General features: G+C 42.1%; 2 protein-coding genes across 3 annotated transcripts in view; both read right to left on the reverse strand.

Moving 5' to 3' along the window:
* Positions 1–266: 266 nt before the first annotated feature.
* GPR150 (G protein-coupled receptor 150) lies at positions 267–1752 on the reverse strand. Its single transcript, XM_055430621.2, has one exon. The coding sequence runs from the start codon at positions 1603–1605 to the stop codon at positions 313–315; it is 1293 nt and encodes a 430-aa protein (XP_055286596.2). The 5' UTR covers positions 1606–1752; the 3' UTR covers positions 267–312.
* A 13392-nt stretch (positions 1753–15144) lies between these two features.
* The window catches only part of ARSK (arylsulfatase family member K), a 68687-nt gene continuing 62160 nt past the window's right edge, over positions 15145–21671 (reverse strand). The window contains exons 6-7 of one of the 2 annotated variants that reach the window (XM_088838459.1): positions 20166–20390; positions 15145–18022 (exon numbers count right to left, since the gene is read on the reverse strand). In XM_088838459.1, the coding sequence (XP_088694585.1) occupies positions 17733–18022; positions 20166–20390 (515 nt within the window). In that variant the 3' untranslated portion in view covers positions 15145–17732. The remainder of the gene's footprint in view (positions 18023–20165; positions 20391–21671) is intronic. The other variant, XM_055430217.2, reaches the window with a different exon arrangement.

Here is a 21671-nt window from a genome sequence, read left to right on the forward strand (position 1 = left end):
ATCTTAGCCAGAAGACTATGGGAGCAAAAAAGAACTGCAAAACACTAACTTCAATTTTTCAAATTCCCAACGGGTCACTCTCTCGTCTCCAAATGGGGGACACGTGACAAGGAAAGGGGAAAACCTGGAAGAGTGTAAAATGTAAACAATATAAAGAAATTACAATAGGCGAGTGGAGGGCAGGGGCAACTTCAGGGTGAGGCTCTCAGAGACCCTCCTGCTGGCCGTGAGCTAGAAAGACCCCGGCCGGCCTCGTGTTGCTCGGAGGCAGCGCCGCAGCGACAGATGACCCGTCCCCGGCCATCGAACAGCCTAGAAGACGCTTTCGCAGGAGCAGGGCGGCAGCCGGGGGCGCGGCGGGGGTGGGCGCAGGTAACCCTGCTCGGGCTGCTCCCGCCGGGCGTGGTGATAATGCGGGTGGGGCCAGCGGTGGCGGTGGAGCGCCTGGTGGCCCCGGGCCCGCTCCTCGTCCTCCGCCATCCCCTCCGGCGGGCAGCACAGCGCGCCCAGGCGCCTCCGCAGGCGCCGCCGGAGCCGACAGCCGCCCGTCTGGAAGAACAGGTAGACGAAGGGGTCGAGGGCACTGTTGGCCACCCCCACGAGGCGCAGCGCCACCGCCAGGTCGTCGGTCTCCCAGTCCCCGGCCGGTCCAGACGACCACGTGGCCGCCAGCCGGGCCACGAAGTAGGGCAGCTGGCACCCCACGAACAGCAGCGCCAGCACCAGGCTCATCTTGAGGCTCTGCACCTTGGCGCGCGGCAGCACGTTGGGCGCGGAGGCCTGGCCCGGGCTGGCCGACCTGGGTGGCGCCGCCGATGGGGTTCGGGGCGGGCACGGCCGCCAGGCGCGGAGCAGGCGGCCGCCCGCGACGCTCATGACCGCGGCCGGCGCCGCGAAGCCCGCCAAGACCTCGTAGAGCGCGTAGAGCATCAGGTGCCAGCGCGGCAGCGGCGCGAAGATGTCGTGGCAGCGGCGCTCCCCGGGCCAGGCGCGGGCGGGCGGCGGCGGCGGCGGCGAGGGGGCGCCCCCGCGCACCACGAAGGCGGCGGGCAGCGCCAGCAGCAGCGCCAGCAGCCAGCCTAGGGCGGCGAGGGCGCGCGCGGGCAGCGGCGGGCCCTGCGGACGGCGCACGGCGCGCTGGCGCTCGAGGGCGATGAGCGCCACGAGGTGGGCCGCGGCGGCGCGGCCGGACGCCCGCAGGAGGTGCACGCAGCGGCACGCCAGGTCGCCCGCCGCCCGGCGCGGCTCGCCCAGCAGCTCCCAAGCCAGCTGCGACAGCGCGGTGCCCCCGCCCGCGTACAGGTCGGCCAGGGCCAGCTGCACCAGCAGGAAGTCCATCTTGCGACGCTTGGGACCTGCCCAGGGCCCGCCGCCGCCGCCGCACAGGCGACACAGCACCGTGGCGTTGCCGGCCGCAGTCACCACCAGGATGACCCCCAGGAAGGCCAGGCGGACGCGGCGGCTGGGCGGCCCGGGCGGCGGCGGAGGGGGCCCCGGGATCGGGGCGCCCTGTCCCGAAGTCAGGTTGAGACCCCAGCCCAGCGAGATGGGAACGGAGACGTTGGGCGCCGGCGACGGAGTTGAGGGGCTGAAGGGAGCCTCCATCCTTTGCCTGGAGGAAGAGGAGGTACCGAAAGGGGCAGGCAGGGCGCGGGAAACCGAGGTGGAGCAGAGGCTGCGCGGAGTTCCCAAAGTTAGTTGAAAACGCACACGCGCGAAGAGGGAGATGGATGCGGGTGGCTGTGAGCTTAGTTGTTTTTATAGGTTGTCCTCGTCATTTGTCACTCAAATGGGGGCTGTACACTGGAGGAACACACATGATCCCTCTTCTCCACCTTCCTCTGCGCGTCTCCCCCCTAATCCGGGTAGATCTCCTTCCAATCTCTGCCGCAGCCCCGCGCTGCCCTCGCGGGAGTCGCAAGCCCCTGGGCTCTAGGAACCTCTCCCGTTGGCTGTTTACATAGAACTCAGCCAGACACGACTTAGAGGCCGAACAACGAACAGCCAGACAGAAGGTCGCTTTGCCCCGCCATTGTTAACCCGGACCAGCACACTGGGGAGGAAGGTCCTGAGATCCTGACTGAGGCTATACCCCTCAAAATGGTATCAGATTGGCAGCAGGAAAAAAAGTAGAAAAGGCACTGGTTTTGATTAAAATAAAAAGAGAAAGATTTGAAATGCAATGGATCTGCACTAGCGTGGGAAAAACAGGAACACAAGAAACCGAACAGCGTTTTGAGTCGAGGAGTCCAACAGATAAATCTTCCTCTGGCCAACAACCAGAGTGTTATATCTGGAGAGAGCTTAAGTCAAGGGTATTGGCTGGCAATTAGGAATAGCAGTCGTTTGCAGATTGTTTCAAATACTCCCCATTACTAGAAACTGCAGATCACAGCTGTTCTCCTTGATGTAGAATTCATGTCAGTAGTCTGAAGAGGGCATTAATAGGTTTTATGCAAATGGGGTAGTACATTTATTGCTTTTCTCCTAATATTTTCACTCAGTGCGGGATGTATCATCATGGCTCTTCATTCTCTTGATTCTGTTTTTCAGCAGATGGGAGGTTGCTAGGAGTGAGTACGCCTCCAATAAGCCTAGAGAAAAGGTGACTAAGAAAATGATAAGGCGGCCAATTTTTAAAAAAGACATCCAACTCACAGGAAATGGTTTAGATTAAATGCTATCTCTTTTTATTTCAGCCCTACCTCCTCACAAATTTTAGTTTTCCTGTTGGAAGCATCAATTTGTCTTTTATGCACCCTCCACATTAATTATGGTGAAAGTAGACTTCCTGTGCTTCCTGGTCTGGGTGTCTGTTGGGGTTCACGTTCCCAGGCTGAGATGTGCAGGATAGATGGGTGCAGCGGATGTCTCTGCCACTTGCAGTGGAAATCTCATTTCCCAAGCCATTGTCTTTTGACCAGAGAACTTTGCCATTTTTATTATATCCCCAGTGCCTATCACTGGACCTGACACATGGTAGGTATCAGTAAATTTTTTTTTTTTTGAGTTGATGAATTAATAGATATGTGATGCATTTCAGAAAATTTTGATTAATGTTTCTGCCTTGATTATAAATCCATCAACCTAAGGAAAAAAATGCCTGCTATTCCTATGCCAGCATGATCCAGAAGAGCTCAGGGAAGCTCTGGGGAGGTATTGGAATAGCCATTATTGTTGGAACATTTAAGAGGTAGGGTGATAGCCTTGGGTAATGAAACTCTTGGTTTAATTTTCACATTCTCCCCTCAGAGGAGTTTGCCCATGGCCTCTCTCTGTATCACATACATCATTTTGGCTTATGAACCACTTCCAGGGAACTGTCTCTGAGCAATACTCATAACTCAGTGATTCTTCTAGCCAGTATCACCTTAATATTTCTCAAGATAACTCTATAGTTTTGTCTCAAATTTGTTGAAATGCTTTCATACAGCAAAACAAGACTCTACCAGCAAAATTACATTTTATAGAACTTTGCTAAGACCCGATAAAACATTGATATAAAAAACCCTGATTCTTCAGGGAATTCCCTGGTGGTCCAGTGGTTAGGACTTTGCGCTTTCACTGCTGAGGCCCTGGGTTTGATCCCTGGTCAGGGAACTAAGATCCTGCAAGCCATGTGGCATGACCAAAAGCTTTTAAAGAAAAATTAAAAACATAGATTCTTCTCAAAGTAATACCTGCACATAGTTGGAAAATCAGCTAGAACTAGATGGCTGGTAACAATGTTAAGTTTCCCATCCACACATCCTCATGTCTCCTTCCCTTCTTCTAGAGAGGAGCCAGTTTAGTTCTATTTCTATTCTAAATTATTACTTAACTTCATAATTCTAAATAGTAAATGCATGATACTATTTATTGCTTCATTTAAGTTTAGATATTATCTGTTGGTTTCTCATTAGGTAAGGACACAGATTTAGCTCTCACACCCTTTCCCCTTGGTTTCTCTTTTCCCATACTGTTAATACAGTAATATTGTAATTTTGGGTTAGATCTATATTCAGTTTTCACATTATTTTGAAATGAAAATAATGAATGTTGTAATGTACTATGAGTATCATCATTTTCCATTTACATTAATAATTACTTTTTCTTAAATTTCTTTATTACAATAGGTAGGTCTTCCTGTACCTTAAGGATTCCCTCACAAGCTAGTCCCTTGTGTGTAATTTCCACAAAGTGAGTTTCATAACGTGATATAGCACCTCCCCGTATTTTTCTTGGAAACCTTCTTACCAAAGACCTCCATTTCCTCCCAGTGTGGGTTGGTTTCTCTCTAGGCCTGCTGCCTAACGATCATCCCAGAAATGTCCCTTCGTGCCATCAGAGAAACTCTGCCTTTTTCTTCAGTTGGAGTTCCTGTTTCTTGGATCTCCTTTATTTTTCCTTGATTTCTTCCCCTTTGGTAGAACACAGCATCCAATGTGTCATAAAGTTAAAAGACTGGACAGAGGCTGAGGAGAGAGCAGAGAGAGCCCTCGATGTTCCTGTTACTTGAGTCACATGGATTCAACCTGGACAGGCTGCCTTCTGGTCCAGATGCATCTGGGCACCTCCTCCATCGCCCTCGAGACTCCTTTCACTTAGCTCTGCTTAGTTCTCCTGCTTTCTAATTTCATGTGTGTTATTCTTTATTGGTTTATTTCTTTGCTTGGGTAGAAAGCATCCCTCAGTGGCTTCCTGAAAAAGGGTAACTCTTTGGGACCTCGCATGTCTGAAAATTTCTGCCTTTAACCTTCATGCTTCGCTGATGACTTGGCTGTGTTTGCAGTTTTATACTGGAAATATCTTCTTTCTAAATTTTGATGGCATTTCTCAGTTGCCTTCTGTCTTCTCAGTGTTTGTGTATAAAAGCCTAAAGTCATTCTGACTCTTGGTTTGGATGTTTTTCCATTCTAGAAGCTTCTTGATTCTTCTCTTTCTCGCTGATGAATTTCACAAAAGATGTGGTTTGCAGTGAGTTTATTTTCATTCTCTGTACTTGACACAGCCAAAAATCATGAATTATATTTGATTGTGATATTGCTGTAGTGGTCATTTATCCAGAACAGTTTCCCAGACTTTCTTTTTCATTTTATGACACACAGGGGTCTGAAGGGCCCATGACACATGTTTTGCAGAATGTCTGTAAAGTTGTATTTGTTTCCATAAAATTAAATTTTGATTATACTTTTGGGGCTGAAATCCTACATGTGTAGTACTGTGTCATCAGTGCATTGTTTTGGGGGCACGCGGTGTTACTTTGTCTTAATATTGGTGATGTTAAACTTGACATAATCTTTTTTAAAATAAAATATTTTTATTATATAAATAGCACATATTGCATAAAAATTAGACAATAACAATCGCTAACCATCACTCACATATAATACTTAGATATATATCCTTCAGACTATAGTGACCAGGTCTGTTTATTTACAAAAATATGTCATACTATATACAGTATTTTATATCATGCTTCTTTTTCCAGTTAACATTGTATTTGGACAGTTTTCCATGGCAGTCAGTAAAAAATGTGATATAACTATCTGTTTAACATGAAGTGATTTACAATTATTTAAATAACCCCTTATTTTGGGACAAAGGTTTTCCGATTTTTACTTTATAAATAATTCTGTGAAGAACATCTCTTCACATACATCCTTGCACACATGTTCAATTATTCCATTACGGTAAAATCCTAGGATTGGAATTGCTAAGACAAAGCACTTGCATTTTTGCAGCATGTTAATACAGGGTGCTGAAATGCCCTTGACAAAGGGCACAAGCAGTGGATAGATAGTCTTTTAATGCCTAAGACTTCTTCCCCATAGTCTTCGCAGTAATGAGCCCAGTTATTGTTTTAAATTTTTGTCATTCTCCTGGATGAAAAAATAATGTTTCACAGATAGTTCATCATTTTAAACTTCAGATACAATTCACAAATCATAAAATCCAGCTTTTAAAAGTGTACAGTTTGGTGCTTTTTAGTATTACATACTCAGAAGTTTGTGCAACTATAGTACTATCTAATTCTAGAACTTTTTCACCACTCCCAAAAGAAACCCTTCACACGTTACCTTCATCCCAGACCTCCTGGCAGTCACTAATCTGCTTTCTGTCTCTATGGAGTTGTCTATTCTGGACATTTCATATAAATGCAGGAATAATCGTATGTGGTCTTTGTGTCTGGCTTTTTTCACTTACCAGCATGTTTTCAAGGTTCATCCATAGTGTGGCATGTAACAGGACCTCATTCCTCTTGATGGCTGAATACTGTCCCATTGTACAGATGATATGAATTACACAAAGCCATTTACCTCTTAGCAGCTGTTGGATCGTTTCCCCTTGTTGAATATTGTGCACAATGCTGGTGTGAATATTTGTGTACATCTTTTTCCGTGAACATCTCGCTTCCCTTTTCCAGGATAAACACCCAGGGGTGGAATTGCTGGGTAATATGGTAATTCTACGTTTAACTTTTTGAGGAAATTCCAAACCGTTTTCCAGAGTGTATCACTTTATATTCTCACCAGTAATATATGACTGTTTCTATGTCTTGCTTTGTGTAGGTACAGATTTCCAATTGATGCCACATTCCTTCTGCTTAAGCAGGTCCTTTAATATTTCTAAATAGTTCAGATCTGCTGGCAACAAATTCTCTCAGCTTTTTCTTCATTTTTGAAAAATTTTTACTAGATATACAAAATTCTAAGATGACAGTTTGTCTTTGAAGAAGCTGCACCACTGTCTACTAGTTTACACAGTTTTTGATGAGAAAACTGCTTTAATCCTCATCTTTATTCCCTCGTACAGAATGTTCCCCCGCTCTGGTTGCCTCCAAGATTTTTCTCCTTGTCTGTTTTTCAGCAATTTGAGTGGGATGTGCTTTTGTGTATTTTTGTCTATTTTCTTTTTGGGCCTCTGTAAACATTTAGGTTGATTTGTTAACTTTCATTGGTTTCAGAAAATTCTCAGAAATTATCTTTTCTATTTCTTGTGACATTTTCCCTCTATTCACCTTCTGTTATTTCAATTGCACTCATATCTTTTCATATTGTCCCTCAGTTCTTGGAAGGTCTGCTCTATTTTTCCTCATTTTTTCTTTCTTTTTTTCCTATCCCATGTCTCCTCAGAGGTGTTTGCTACCCTATGAAATTCAGAAATTTATTCTAAACAATTTCTTTTGGCTTGTATTTAAGTTTACTAATTCTTTTTTTCAAGTTTACTAATTTCTTGTTTTGTGTTTAGGCGGTTGCTAAGTTATTTGAAAGACTTCTTCATTCATGATGGCATGTTTTTCCATTCCTGGTAAATCAATTTTATTCCTTTTTTCTTTTTAAAAAAAAATAGTTTCCACTTCACTGCTGAAACTCCCTATTTCTTCATACATGTTACCCACATTTCTCCCCAGATCCTTCAATAGATTAATCACAGTATTTCAAGTCATTTTTCTCATAGATCCAATTTCTGGGCCATCTCTCAGTCTGGTTCTGACTGTGTCTTCGGAATGGGTTTTTTCTTGCTTCTTTGCCATGTCAGTTTGACCACATGCCAGACGTAAGTTGCTGCTGCTGCTGCTGCTAAGTCACTTCAGTCGTGTCCGACTCTGTGTGACCCCATAGACGGAAGCCCACCAGGCTCCCCTGTCCCTGGGATTCTCCAGGCAAGAACACTGGAGCGGGTTGCCATTTCCTTCTCCAATGTGTGAAAGTGAAGTCGCTCAGTCGTGTCCGACCCTTAGCGACCCCACGGACTGCAGCCTACCAGGCTCCTCCATCCATGGGATTTTCTAAGCAATAGTACTGGAGTGGCTTGCCATTGCCTTCCCAGACGTAAGTTACTGAGGTAAATAGTATTTACTCCAATGGGCATGCCTCTTCAGCTATCAGGCTGAGGGTGGGGGTTGACTAAATGTAGGCAGTATCTGAGCTAAGTTTGGGTTTTGATGTTGCTGAAGTTATGGTTATTCTACTACAGACTTCAGACCCCTCCATCCTGAGGCTGTTCTGCTTTAGTGAGAGGTCTGGAACGCTCAAAGGTTTTTCTCAGGGCTCCTGCTTCACCCCTACCGTTCCGCACACCATGGCCATGCAGGGCGGGCTGGGGGGTTCTCTTTCTATATTTCTTACCCTTCTCTCAGAAGTAGTGACACCAAGACGGCATAGTAAAAAGTAGGGACCTTTACCAACAAAGGTCCGTCTAGTCAAAGCTATGGTTTTTCCTGTGGTCATGGATGGATGTGAGAGTTGGATCATAAAGCAAGCTGATCGCCAAAGAATTGATGCTTTTGAACTGTGGTGCTGGAGAAGACTCTTGAGAGTCCCTTGGACTGCAAGGAGATCCAACCAGTCCATCCTAAAGGAGATCAATCCTGTGTGTTCATTGGAGGGACTGATGCTAAAGCTAAAACTCCAATACTTTGGCCACCTGATGCGAAGAATTGACTCACTGGAAAAGACCCTGATGCTGGGAAAGACTGAGGGTGGGAGGAGAAGGGGACGACAGACAATGAGATGGTTGGATGGCATCACCGACTGGATGGACATGAGTTTGAGTGAACTCCAGGAGTTGGTGATGGACAGGGAGGCTTAATGTGCTGCAGTCCATGAGGTCGCAAAGAGTCGGACACAACTGAACTGAACTGAACAGAAGTAGTGTGCTGATGTTCATTGTGGGGGCAGGCTGATTTTTTAAAGAAATTCTCTTAGTCTAGCTTCAGTCTATGTAGGCCCTGGGGGCCGGAGCCTCAGGAGTGGGGCTTATCCATATTTCTGTCACTTTCCCCTGTGGCAGCTGAACTTTGTCTTATAACATGCAAAAGAGCCAGTTTCTTGTCCATACCCGTGTTGCATGAGATCTTGGGTTTCTCTCAGTGCAGGATCTGGGGCTCTGCCTCCCCTCAGTGGCAGAGACCTTTTGCTACAATCCGTCCCTTCCCAGTGATAACTGACCTTTTGCAGAGGACTGGGGCTGAGAGTGTTTCTCCTCTTCTGCCCCAGTGGCAGATGAATTCTGGTTTGTATGAGAGAAGGTTCTGGGTTTTATGCTTCTCCTCCAGAGGCAGCCCCTCCCCATCTGTATGTCTGTCCCACTGAAGAGGCTCCGTCTAGTCTCCTGCCCTGCTCCCCGTCTTTCTTATGAGTGCTGGTGGAGGTCTGTGAAAAGAAATCTCATTACTGGGGGTGGTCTCCCTTGTATGTGCAGCTCTTAGTTTTTGCTGTTATTTTCACACGCATTTGGCTCCGATGAGTTTGTCAAAATAGTTCTTTTTCTTACCTGTTCTTTCAGCTGGTGGTTTTTCGTCCTGTCTTCTGTGAAATGTAGGACAGTTTGGGTGTCTCATCTCTCCTCAGAAGGGCTTGCTTCCCTTTTCAGTTCAGTTCCCATGTCCTATGAGAGGCTCAAAAGAGTTTTAATTTTACAGATTATCTAGCTTTTTTCTTTTCTCTTTTGATTTCTGTTACTGTGGGAGCAATATTCCCCATCCTATGTGGAAGCAGACATTATTTAAGGACACTAATCTTTTACCATCGATGTTACAACATTTATGATTGTTTTGTTTTCTAATGTCTTGAACATTTATATTTCCTCTTAATAATAAAAAGTTTAAGACTGAGTATAGCTTTGGTTGTGTCATGTTCTTCTAAGTTGTCTCATTTTCATTATTTAAAAAGTAGCCTATAACTTTAATTTTTTTGACCCAGGAATTTAAGATTCTGTTTTTTAAGAGAAGAAAGGGGGCTAAAAATCAGTTTAATGTATATAATTGTAAGCTTCACACACACAAACCCAGACTATCTAACCAGTGTAGAAGGGATCAATCTGTTTTCCACATTGAGCTTCTTTCACCTACTTTGTAATTGTCTCTCTTTTTTGCTCATGGCCCCTCATCACCAAATTCTAGTTTGATTCAGTGATTTACAGTATGCTTTGATACTCAGTAAGGATTGTCCAATCTCAATATTCTCTCTGCATAATTTATTAGATACTTCAGACATTCAATGTTCCTTGAAAACCTTAAGGTCATTTAGTCCAATGAAAGAAAAACCTTATTGGCATTAAAAGCTGTATTATGTGAAATGTATGCATTAATTCTGGAAAAGAGCATTTTAGTATTAGATCCAGAACGTGCTGTCATTCCCTGTCCATATCTTGTTTGTAAACTTAATAGAACTTTATAACTTTTTTCATCTAGGTTTGTGCCTCCTGTTAAACTTTAAACTGTTTTATAGAATGTCATATTGTGAGTGAAATATTTCTCCTAATTTTCATTTTTATCTAGTGATAGTTCTTACAGATAATTAACATTCTTACAGATAAGTATTAATTTTTGTATTTATTTAATCTCATCTCAGCTATTTAACAAATCTCATCAATTAGAATAGTTTTTAGTAAGATCCCCTGGGTTTTATGAAATGGAAAACCACAAACAGTAGAAAGAATACAGATCTACTTTTTTTTTTCCTTTTTACAGAGAGAAATAAAAACATATAAAGCTTCCAATTGATGTGGATGCTTCTAGTCCAAGACTATAGTTTGAATACCAAGGTTCCAGACCCATGGTTCTTGCATTTTGCTACATATTAGAATCACCTGGAGAGCTTTAAAATATCTCAGCACTTGGAGGTGGGAGTCAGGCATTAATAGTTTTTAAACATCCTCCGGTGATTCCAAATTGCAGCGAGCTGTGAACCGTTGTTCTAGACTAGCAGTCAGCAGTCGTGGCCCACAGGTCAGATCCTGTGTTTTTGTAAACAAGGCTTCACTGGAATATAGCCAGGCTCATCTGTTCACGTATTGTCTGCTTTCATGCTGCTATGGCAGGACTGAGCAGTTGTGAAAGAGACCATATGGCTCACAAAGCGTAAAATACTTAGTATCCGGCCTTTTTCATAGAAAAAGGAAAAATAAAGGGGGATAGAGTTCTTTGTCAAACTCTCTTCTGCAGGCTTTTGCAAGAATTTACTCTTTCTAGAAAGCTCAGCTTTATTGAGCAGGCTACTCCTTTTCACCCCTTGCCCAGTCATGGACAAATGGATTGGTTTTCTAATACAATGTAATATCTGAAAAACTCAAACTCTAGCATATTACTTGAACAAATATTTACTGAGCTTCTACTACGTGTAAGGTCCTTGGGGTACTTTAGGAAACAAAAAAGGACATAAGGCCATTCCTGTATGGAGCCTCCATTCTAGTGGGGTAGGAGGGGTGGGAGACAGAATCAACAAATTAGGTCTGTAAAACAAGCACTAAGCTGGAGAGTAATGATTTATATGTAGAACAATAAAGCAGGGAAGCCCTTGTGATGAGGTTAACATTAGAGCAATGATCTGGAGGAGATAACAGAGTGAGCCCTTTTGAAATCTGAGAGAAGAACTGCATTCTAGGACAAAAGAGTTGACAGGCACAAAGGTCTTGAGATCATGCTTGTCTGACGTGCCTGGGAAAGGACAGGGAGGCCAGCGGGGCTGGAGCAGAGTGAGCAAAGTGGAGTGCAGGAGGACAGGTATAGCGAGAGGCCAGATCACTTAGGGCCCTGTAGCCAACCAGTCCATCCTAAAGGACATCAGTCCTGAATATTCTTTGGAAGGACTGATGCTGAAGCTGAAACTCCAATATTTTGGCCACCTGATGTGAAGAGCTGACTCATTTGAAAAGACCCCGATTCTGGGAAAGATTGAGGGTGGGAGGAGAAGGGGACGACAGAGGATGAGATGGTTGGATGGCATCACCAACTCAATGGACATGAGTTTGGGTAAACTCCGGGAGTTGATGGACAGGGAGGCCTGGCGTACTGCAGTCCATGGGGTTGCAGAGTCGGACACAGCTGAGTGACTGAACTGAACTGAGGCCACTGTAATGACTTGAGCTTGTGACCCAGAATGTCACCTGCCATATCAATAAACAAAGGATGTTATGACCATTAAGCCATCAGCCACCACAGCTGCCCCTACTCCCTGTGCACCCTGAAGGTACTCAGGATCTAGAAAATTATGATACGGGCCCTAGATAGTTCAAGCACGTATCAAAGGAATGATTTCATTAAGCCTAGGTTCTTGCATCTCCCCATACATAGGCCACCTCACCTGTCTCCTGAGAAACCTGTATGCATGTCAAGAAGCAATAGTTAGAATCGGACATGAAACAATACACGTTTTCAAAATTGGGAAAGGAGTATGTCAAGGTTGTATACTGTCACCCTGCTTATTTAACTTATTTGCAGAGTACATCATTCAAAATGCTGGGCTGGATGACGCACAAGCTAGAATCAAGGTTGCCAGGAGAAATATCAACAACCTCAGATATGCAGATGATACCACCCTAGTGGCAGAAAACAAAGAGAAATTAAAAGAGCCTCTTGATGAATGTGAAAGAGGAGAGTGAAAAAGCTGGTTTAAAACTCAACATTCAAAAAATGAAGATCATGGTATTTGGTCCCATCACTTCAAGGCAAATGGATGGTGAAAAAGTAGAAACAGTGACAGACTTTATTTTCTTGGGCTCCAACATCATTGGGGATGGTGACGGCACCCAGGAAATTAAAAGATGCTTGCTCCTTAGAAGAAAAGCTATGACAAACCTAGATAGCATATTAAAAAGCAGAGACATCACTTGGCCGATAAAGGTCCATAAAGTCAAAGCTATGGTTTTTCTAGTAGTCATGTGTGGATGTGAGAGTTGGACCATAAAGAAGGCTGAGCGCCAAAGAAGTGATGCTTTCGAATTGTGATGCTGGAGAAGACTCTTGAGAGTCCCTTGGATTGCAAGATCAAACCATTCCATCCTAAAGGAAATAAATTCTGAATATTCATTGGAAGGACTGATGCTGAAGCTGAAGCTCCAATACTTTGGCCACCTGATATGAAGAACTGACTCATTTGAAAAGACCCTGATGCTGGGAAAGGTTGAGGGCAGGAGGAGAAGGGGGTGACAGAGGATGAGATGGTTGGATGGCATCACCGATTCAATGGACGTGAATTTGAGCAACCTCTGGGAGACAGTGGCGGACAGGGAAGCCTGGTGTGCTGTAATCAATGGGGTTGCAGAGTTGGACACAACTGAGCAACTGAACAACAACAGCAGTACATAGACAAGTGCTAAACTTATGAACTTGAAATGTCTGTTTTCCTCTAACTAATATAGTATTTTGATGTTCCTACTCCCTGCTTTTTTGTTGCAAAAACTCCTATGTAACCTGGCTCTTTCCTTACCTCTCTGGGGCAGTCTCTCCCTCAGAGCTATCTGAGAGGCTGCTTGCTGGGCTTAGGTCCTCAGCAAGTCTGCCAATAAAATAAAATTCTAAACTTCTCGGTTGTGTGTCTTTTTTTTTTCTTTCAGTCAACAGGTTTTTACAGAGTAAAGTGAGAAACCAGCGGAAGGTTTGAGTATCCATCAGTGTGATCTGCTATATCCTACCAGAATCACTTTGACTGCTATATTGAGAAGAGACTGCGGAAAACCAAGGGCAGACTCAGGGAGACCTCCTAGGAGGCTATTGCAAGATTCCAAACAACAGATGATGGTGGACTGGAAGAGGGTGCTAGCATTAAAAGATGAAGCCCGAAGATTGTCTTTAGTCCAGCTATCAATGAGTGTCAGGTCCTCTTAGACTCTGGCATTAGATGATTTGTCTTGCTTTTCAAGTTTTTCTTTTTTTTTGGCTTTCTTGGTTGTTAAGATACCATTTTGGATTGGATACAGTCCTAAAACAGTTTTACCTAATTATGATCCTATATTGGTGGTGGTTTAGTCGCTAAGTCGTGTCTGACCCTGTGACCCCATGTAGTTCATCAGGTTCCTCTGTCTGTGGGACTTCCCGGGCAATAATAACGGAGTGGTTGCCATTTTCTTCTCTGGGGATCTTCCCAACCCAGGGATCGAACTTGGGTCTCCTACATTGCAGGCAGTTTCCTGCATTGAAAGCAGATTCTTTACCAACTAAGCCACCACAGAAGCTATGTTGAATATGATTAAAACATTGTAGATGCTTGGTAAATTCTAACAATGAATGCATCTTAAAGGGTTTGAATAGAATGAGGTGGATTGTATTTATCTTTATAAGCCCATGTTTTCAGAATCACATTTCTATTATTATTGCTTTATTTTTCCCTATAATAACATATATACCACACATTAGATATTTTTATATCCCTTAGGTTCAGTTAGGAGATAGGAGGTAGATTTGTATATTTTAATTTTAACCTCAATAATCTAGTATTGAAATCTTTCTCTTAATAGTTTTACTTCAGAATACATCTGAAGTGAAATTTATTTCTGAGAAATTCATTCAGTTCAGTTCAGTTCAGTCGCTCAGTCGTGTCCGACTCTTTGCGACCCCATGAATCACAGCATGCCAGGCCTCCCTGTCCATCACCAACTCCCGGAGTTCACTCAAACTCATGTCCATCGAGTTGGTGATGCCATCCAGCCATCTCATTCTCTGTCGTCCCCGTCTCCTCCCACTCCCAATCCCTCCTAGCATCAGACTCTTTTCCAGTGAGTCAACTTGTCGCATGAGGTGGCCAAAGTATTGGAGTTTCAGCTTTAGCATCAGTCCTTCCAATGAACACCCAGGATTGATCTCCTTCAGAATGGACTGGTTGGATCTCCTTGCAGTCCAGGGGACTCTCAAGAGTCTTCTCCAGCACCACAGTTCAAAAGCATCAATTCTTCGGCGATCAGCTTTCTTCACAGTCCAACTCTCACATCCATACATGACCACGGGAAAAACCATAGCCTTGACTAGACGGACCTTGGTTGGCAAAGTAATGTCTCTGCTTTTTTAATATGTTATCTAGGTTGGTCATAACTTTCCTTCCAAGGAGTAAGTGTCTTTTAATTTCATGGCTGCAGTCAGCATCTGCAGTGATTTTGGAACCCAAAAAAATAAAGTCTGACACCTTTTCCACTGTTTCCCCACCTATTACATAAATGCAAAGATAAGCTCATATAAATTCACTGAAGAACAATAAACAAAGGAGATGAACTGGCTCATGAAGAAAACTTGTAAGTTTGAAAAGGGAAGTTAGGTTAAAAAAGAAATTAGGTAAAATTGTTATTTGCAGATAGACTTTTTACCTGAAGAATATAAGATACCAACTGGAAAACTACTGGTACAAAAATATATTGTATTATTGGCATAAAGTAAATATACAGACATAGAGTTTGCATATATAAATAACTGGTTAGAAGATACAATGGAAGAAGCATCTATTTAAAATAGCACAGATGATAAAATACCATCAAATGATAAAATAGCTAGGAATAAAGTCACCTCTGGCTACACATTAGGATCATCGGCTGGGCGGCTTAACAAACAAAACAGCAGCAAGAACAAAACTGCCCAGGTGCCATCCCTGGAATTCTAATCCCACTGCTGTGGGATGGGGTCTGAGTTAAGCCGCTTCAGTCACGGCTGACTCTTTGTGGCCCCATGGACTGTAGCCTGCCAAGTTCCTCTGTCCATGGGATTCTCCACGCGAGAATACTGGAGTGGGTTGCCACGTCCTTCTCCTGGGGAACTTCCCGACCCAGGGATTGAACCCAGGTCTCTTATGTCTCCTGCATTGGCAAGCAGGTTCTTTACCACTGGTGCCACCTGGGAAGCACAGGGGTGCGGCCTAGGTGGCATTTTTTAAAGGTCCTTACTTTCTAAAAATGTCTATGAAGAAACTGATTACATGAAGAAAACTTAGAATACTGTTGAGTGATATAAAGAAATCTTAAAGAAAGGGGAAAATATACTATATTCTTGAGAATAACTGAGTATCATAAAAAATTCAGTTCTCCCTAAATTAGGCTATTTTACACTTAATATGATATCATAAAAAGATTACCAAGATTTTTCATTTTTGGAACTAGACAGGTTGATTCTAGATTTATATGAGAAAAATAAATAAGCAAGACTAGCCCGGACAATTCTGAAAAAGAAAACTGATTCACGGGAAACGGTCCTACCAGATATTGCCTACCCATTTATAAGCAAAATAGAATGGTCCACTGCAAAGTAAGAAATGTTTTGGAAGGACCCAAATCATTGTGACTTGTATATAATAAAAATGTCATTTCAGATCAACAGAGGAAAAGATCATTTATTCAATAAAAGTTGTTATATAGCAAAGTGGCATTTTCTAACTGATGGAATAAATATTAGTTTTCTCAATAAGAGGTCAATTGGGTGGTCATCTTAAAAAAAACAAGCTAAAGTTAGCTCTCTAATATGTAATAAATTCCCAGGGGTTAAAAATCTAACAGTGAAAAATAAAACTCTAAATGAAGATATGTAGGAAAAGCCATTCTAAATATGACACAAAATCCCAAAGCCACAAAAGCAACGAATCATAAATCAGACTGCATGAAAATACCAGTTTCTACATGTCAACAAACACTGGGACAATAGTAAAAATACAAATTATGAAAAGGAAAAATATTTGCAGCTTCTTTAACAGAGAGCTAATATCTAAAGTATGTAATAAAAAAGACAAATAACCAACAGAAACTAGGCAAAGTATAGAAATAGAAAAGGTCATAGTAAAGAAAATTCCAATGGCTATTAAATATATGAAAACATGATCTACTTTACTCATAATAAGGAAAATAACAGTAAGATATTTTTTATCTGACCAATTGGCAATAAATGTGAGGACACATATTTCTAGTGAGAGTATAAATTGCTATAACTTCTGTAGGGTTAATATAGTAGTGTCTGAGTAATTTTGCTAGATATAGTCTTGCCCCAGCAATTTCACTTCTAGGTGTCTTTGTTAAAGTGGAGAAAAAGAGAGCAAGCTGTGGAACATTTTGCATGGTACCCCACCATTTGTCGGGGGTGGGGGAGTCCTGTCTCTCAAAGGATACACAGGAAGGTGGTTACAGTAGTTGTCTCCAAAAAGGGGAACTGGATGGTTGAGGGATTGGAAAAGAAAAGAGACTTCACACTCATTGTTAACCCTTTAGTACCTTTTTGAAATTTATACCTTGTGCATATATATTTCCTATTTAACAAAATAAAATCAGCCATATCCATGGTCTGTGTCCCATAAAATACTCCAAATTCTCCCATCAAATACATTCAAATGATCTATGTCCAATCAGATAAAAATAACTCATCAGACACCATCAGATACTCAAAAATAACTATTTTATGGTTCGTAAGTAATAATTTTAATAATTATTAAAATATTCTATATTCCATAATATTCAGAGGAACACAACTTTATGTTCCAGTATTTGTTTCCATCCTTTTAATACTCCCATTAAGTTGTTAGAAGTTGATAAGAATAAGGTCTTGATAGTAATCATTTCGAAAATATATTATTCTATAATGATTGGTATCTTATTTTAAAAGAGTACATTCTTTAAAGTTTAAAATCAGTAATTATTAAAACTAACATTTAAAATGCATAATGAATCATGATTTTGTAACATATTTCTGCTGCTGCTGCTAAGTCACTTCAGTCGTGTCTGACTCTGTGCGACCCCAGAGATGGCAGCCCACCAGGCTCCCCCGTCCCTGTGATTCTCCAGGCAAGAACACCGGAGTGGGTTGCCATTTCCTTCTCCAATGCATGCAAGTGAAAAGTGAAAGTGAAGTCGCTCAGTCGTGTCTGACTCTTAGCGACTCCATGGACTGCAGCCTACCAGGCTCCTCTGTCCATGGGATTTTCCAGGCAAGAATACTGGAGTGGGGTGCCATTGCCTTCTCCAACATATTTCTATACAGCTCTAAAACATTGTTTTCTTTTTTTTGTTCAAATTGTTTTTGGATCAGAGTGGGATTTAAGCCACTGATTGATGGCATTTTCATACTTCTTTGGTTCTTTCAGCCAGTCCTGATGCCACCGAAGGTTTGCTATGATATTTGAATAGCTTTGCCCTATACTTTGTTTCCACTTGATAAACTGCTCTTTATTGTACTGGTGGACAGAAGCCGAAACCTTAGGGTAGTTAATGATGGAGCGAAGCTTCTGATCCAAAGAAGAAGTAACTTCTGGGAATTTTGCAGCAACACTTGTTAATTCATCTGGATCTGAGGAAAGATCTGAAAGAAAAAAAAATTGAATAACTGTCCAAGCAGTTACCTGCTTAAAAAACATTTTTTAGAATGTCATTACTCTGAAATAGGTAATGCAGTATAGTTTATTTTTATTTTCAGTTCTTCTTAGCGTAGTAAGCTGAAGGATGGTATAAATGGAAACTTAATATACCAAAAGTTAAACACCTTTCTAAATGTATGTCTCTTCCTTCTTATCATTATCCTACTATCACATTTTTCCCTTTATCTATTCTTAGATGGCAGAAACAGTCAAACTAGTAGGCTGACTTAGCCTCGGTTCTTTCTGTTTTTGATGCTTTGCTTACTTTGACGTGCAAAAAATATATATATTAATGCTTATATTGTTCCATTTCAACAGGCCCAAATGTTCCAGCTGTAGGAATTCTTTATATAGCCGAGTCATGTTCTTGCAACTTCCCTTACTCCTAGGTTTTTTTGTTTGTTTTTAAATACATTTGCAACCCATGGTTGGATTTTTGAAAATTATATTCAGTGATACTATTTGAGCAAATAGTCATGGAAATAAGAACTCTCAATCACTACCATTGAGAAAATAATGATAAACATTTCAGATAACATAAACAGTCCTCTGACCTACAATGTAGGAAGACAGAGGACATAACTAGAATGCCAACCTAGTTGGAAAAATAGCAAATTGAAGCTCTTATGACAATTTGCCTGAGACAGTAAATGAACAATGAAGGCACAGTGAGGGGAAAACCCCTACAGGCTTATTTGAGTGCATTAGCCAGAAGATTGCTGATGACACTCATGATTTTGCTGGGTGATTTCAGATGGCACCTCTCTGAGAAAGGGAAATCAGTGAATAAACCCTACAGAATACAGGAAAGGCAGGCTCCCCCACTGATTCTTTGATAGTCACATCTGCTTTTTGCAGAACATAAACAATGAATGAACAAGAAATAGCCATTATTCAACAGAATGAAAACTTAAGTACATTTTTGAAGCCAAGAATCTCTTCCTTTTAGAGTTGAGGGGTCAATCAGTTCAGCCTCTGAAGAATTATTTTGAATTAAAAATTGTGGCATTTATAACTGGGAAAAAAACTTAGGGAGAAAGGAATACTAAAAATTGCTTTAGCACATTTTATGTGCAAAAAGATGGCTAAAGAATAAGTAAAACCATAAATCTAATAATGCTGCTTGAAAACAAATTCAGAGTAGTGGTTCTACCAGGTTTTTGTAGGGGAGAAGGAGCATGGATTTTGGAGTCAGACCTGGGTTGAAATCCCAAGCTTTTCCACTTCTTAGCTATGAGACTTTGCATAGGTATCTGAACCTTAGTCTTCTCTATAGAACAAGGATGATAATATCATCTTGGAGGGGATTCCCCAATGGCTCAGCAGGTAAAGAATCCACCTGCGAAGCAGGAGATGCAGGTTCAATTCCTGGGTCGGGAAGATCCCCCAGAAGAGGTCATGGTAACCCATTCCAGGATTCTTGTCGGGAAGATCCCCTGGACAGAGGAGCCTGGCGGGCTACGGTGCATCGGTCTCAAAGAGTCAGACACAACTGAAGTGACTGAGCACACAGCACATCATCTTGCAGGGCTGAGGGGACGTCAAATAATAAATGTAGGATGTCAGCCTCCATAAGATAGAGGAGTTAATCTTCCAGAACAACTGAATCCGAGGTACAATGAGAGGGCACAGACTACTGACCTGGGAAGATAACCATGAATATCAGAAGACACCTTGATCAGAGGATACAGCCGTGTCAGTCTACAGACCCAGATCAAAAGCCTTGGGGCACTTGCTTTGAAATTCAGATGCTGATTTTTAAAGAAGTGGCTTCTCTCCAGGGCAACATTTTGTAAACTGACCAGTGTGAGAAACTCCAGGTATTTATTTACTTTAACAAAGATTTGGTTCAGTTGCTCAGTCGTGTCAGACTCTTTGCCACCCCATGGACTGCCACGCAGTCCATGGAAGCACGCCAGGCTTCCCTGCCCATCACCAACTCCCGAAACCTACTCAAATTCATGTCCATCGAGTCGGTGATGCCATCCAACCATCTGAACAAAGATTATTGGCTCCCTTGAGCACATACTGTATAGGTCAACTCATTAAAAATAATCTCTACTTAAAAAATAATATCAGCGAACTCACCAAAGAGTTGAGGCAATACTGAAGCACCATCAGAATAGGCTATATACTTCCATTGGTTAGTTCGAAGCATGTAGGTGGAAGCGTTTACATTGCATCCATGGAATTCACTCACAATCCAGGGTGGGTGTAGGTTTTTAAATTTTTGTTCATTCTTAAACATTTCTGACGATGATGGAAGCAGAGAGTATCCGCTCAGGTTCTGAGGCAGAGGAATTCCAGCAATATCTACGTGACAAAAATAAGACATTTTTTTTTTTTTGCTGCATCCCATAGCATGCAGGATGATCCCTGACCAGGGGGTGGAACCTGTGCCCCCTGCTTTGGAGTCATGGAGTCTTAACCACTGGGTTGCCAGGGAAGTCCCAAAATAACACAGGATTTTAAAATAAGTCATTCTTTCATTCATTGAACATTGATAAATGACATCATTAAAGGTCACAGAGACTAGAGATTGTATATAGATTTTGTAAATAGACTGCCTAGACTCAAATGCTTACTTCCCAGCCTTGTGACTTTGGGCATGTTGTTAACCATTCTGAACCTCAGTTTCTTCATCTGTAAAAGGGAAATAATAGTGCCTGTATTTCACAGATCTGTTTTAGGTTTAAATCTGATAACTTATGTAAAATTCTGAGAATAGTGCCTATCTCAGATTTGTTCCACAGAATATTAACAAAATGTATATGAGAAAGGAGTCTAGTAGTTACATATGTTTGCAAACAATGGTTACAATTAGATAGATAAATTTATTGTAGATAGGTATCATAAATCTTCAAGGTATATAGTGTGCCATGTATCCCAAAGTTATTTGATGACAGAATTTGTTTATTCCTAACTAGCATCTTGAGGGACTAATATTTTGCAGAACATATGTTGGGAAATCCTGGATCATACTGATTTAGAGAAAAATAATCTATTTTTTCCTTATCAAATATAGAGACAAAAAACAAAGCACACAAAATGTCTAACTTAAAAAAGAGGCAGTATTTTTAAAAAGTGGTTTAAAAGTATTTGCTTGGAATTCAAGCTATCTTTTTCCTATAGAAAAACAGGGAATTTGCTGGCAGTCCAGTGGTTATGACTCTTGTGATTTCACTGCCATGCACCCAGGTTCAATCCCTGGTAGGAAAACTAAGATCTCGCAAGCCATGAAAAAAAAATTACCATTAATTATGGCTGGGGACTTGGGGTAGTTCCAAAAGGAGTCTGCAGTTGCCTCCCCCACAGTTTCTCTGGTTTCAATGTTCCATGTTTTCAGAAACATTAATTTAGAAATAATTATATTTCCAATGAAAAATAGAAAGTAATATATCTGCAATGCTAGAAATTAAACAAAATTGAATAATAAAATTATTTTAGCTTGACTGTACATATTTGAGCAAGCTTACCACGTGGCTTAGTGGTAAAGAATTCACCTGTCAATGCAGGAGACCCAGGTTCGATCCCTGGGTTGGGAAGATCTCCTGGAGAGGGAAATGGCAAGCCACTCCAGTATTCTTGGGTGGA

This window comes from Moschus berezovskii, chromosome 8 (genome assembly GCF_049115385.1).
Source record: "Moschus berezovskii isolate FMDL1 chromosome 8, NW_MosBer_1.0, whole genome shotgun sequence".
NCBI classification, from domain to species: Eukaryota; Metazoa; Chordata; class Mammalia; order Artiodactyla; family Moschidae; genus Moschus; species Moschus berezovskii.

Excerpts from the sequence above, each read along its gene's own strand:
- GPR150 (XM_055430621.2), bottom strand. The coding sequence starts at position 1,605 with ATGGAGGCTCCCTTCAGCCCCTCAACTCCGTCGCCGGCGCCCAACGTC.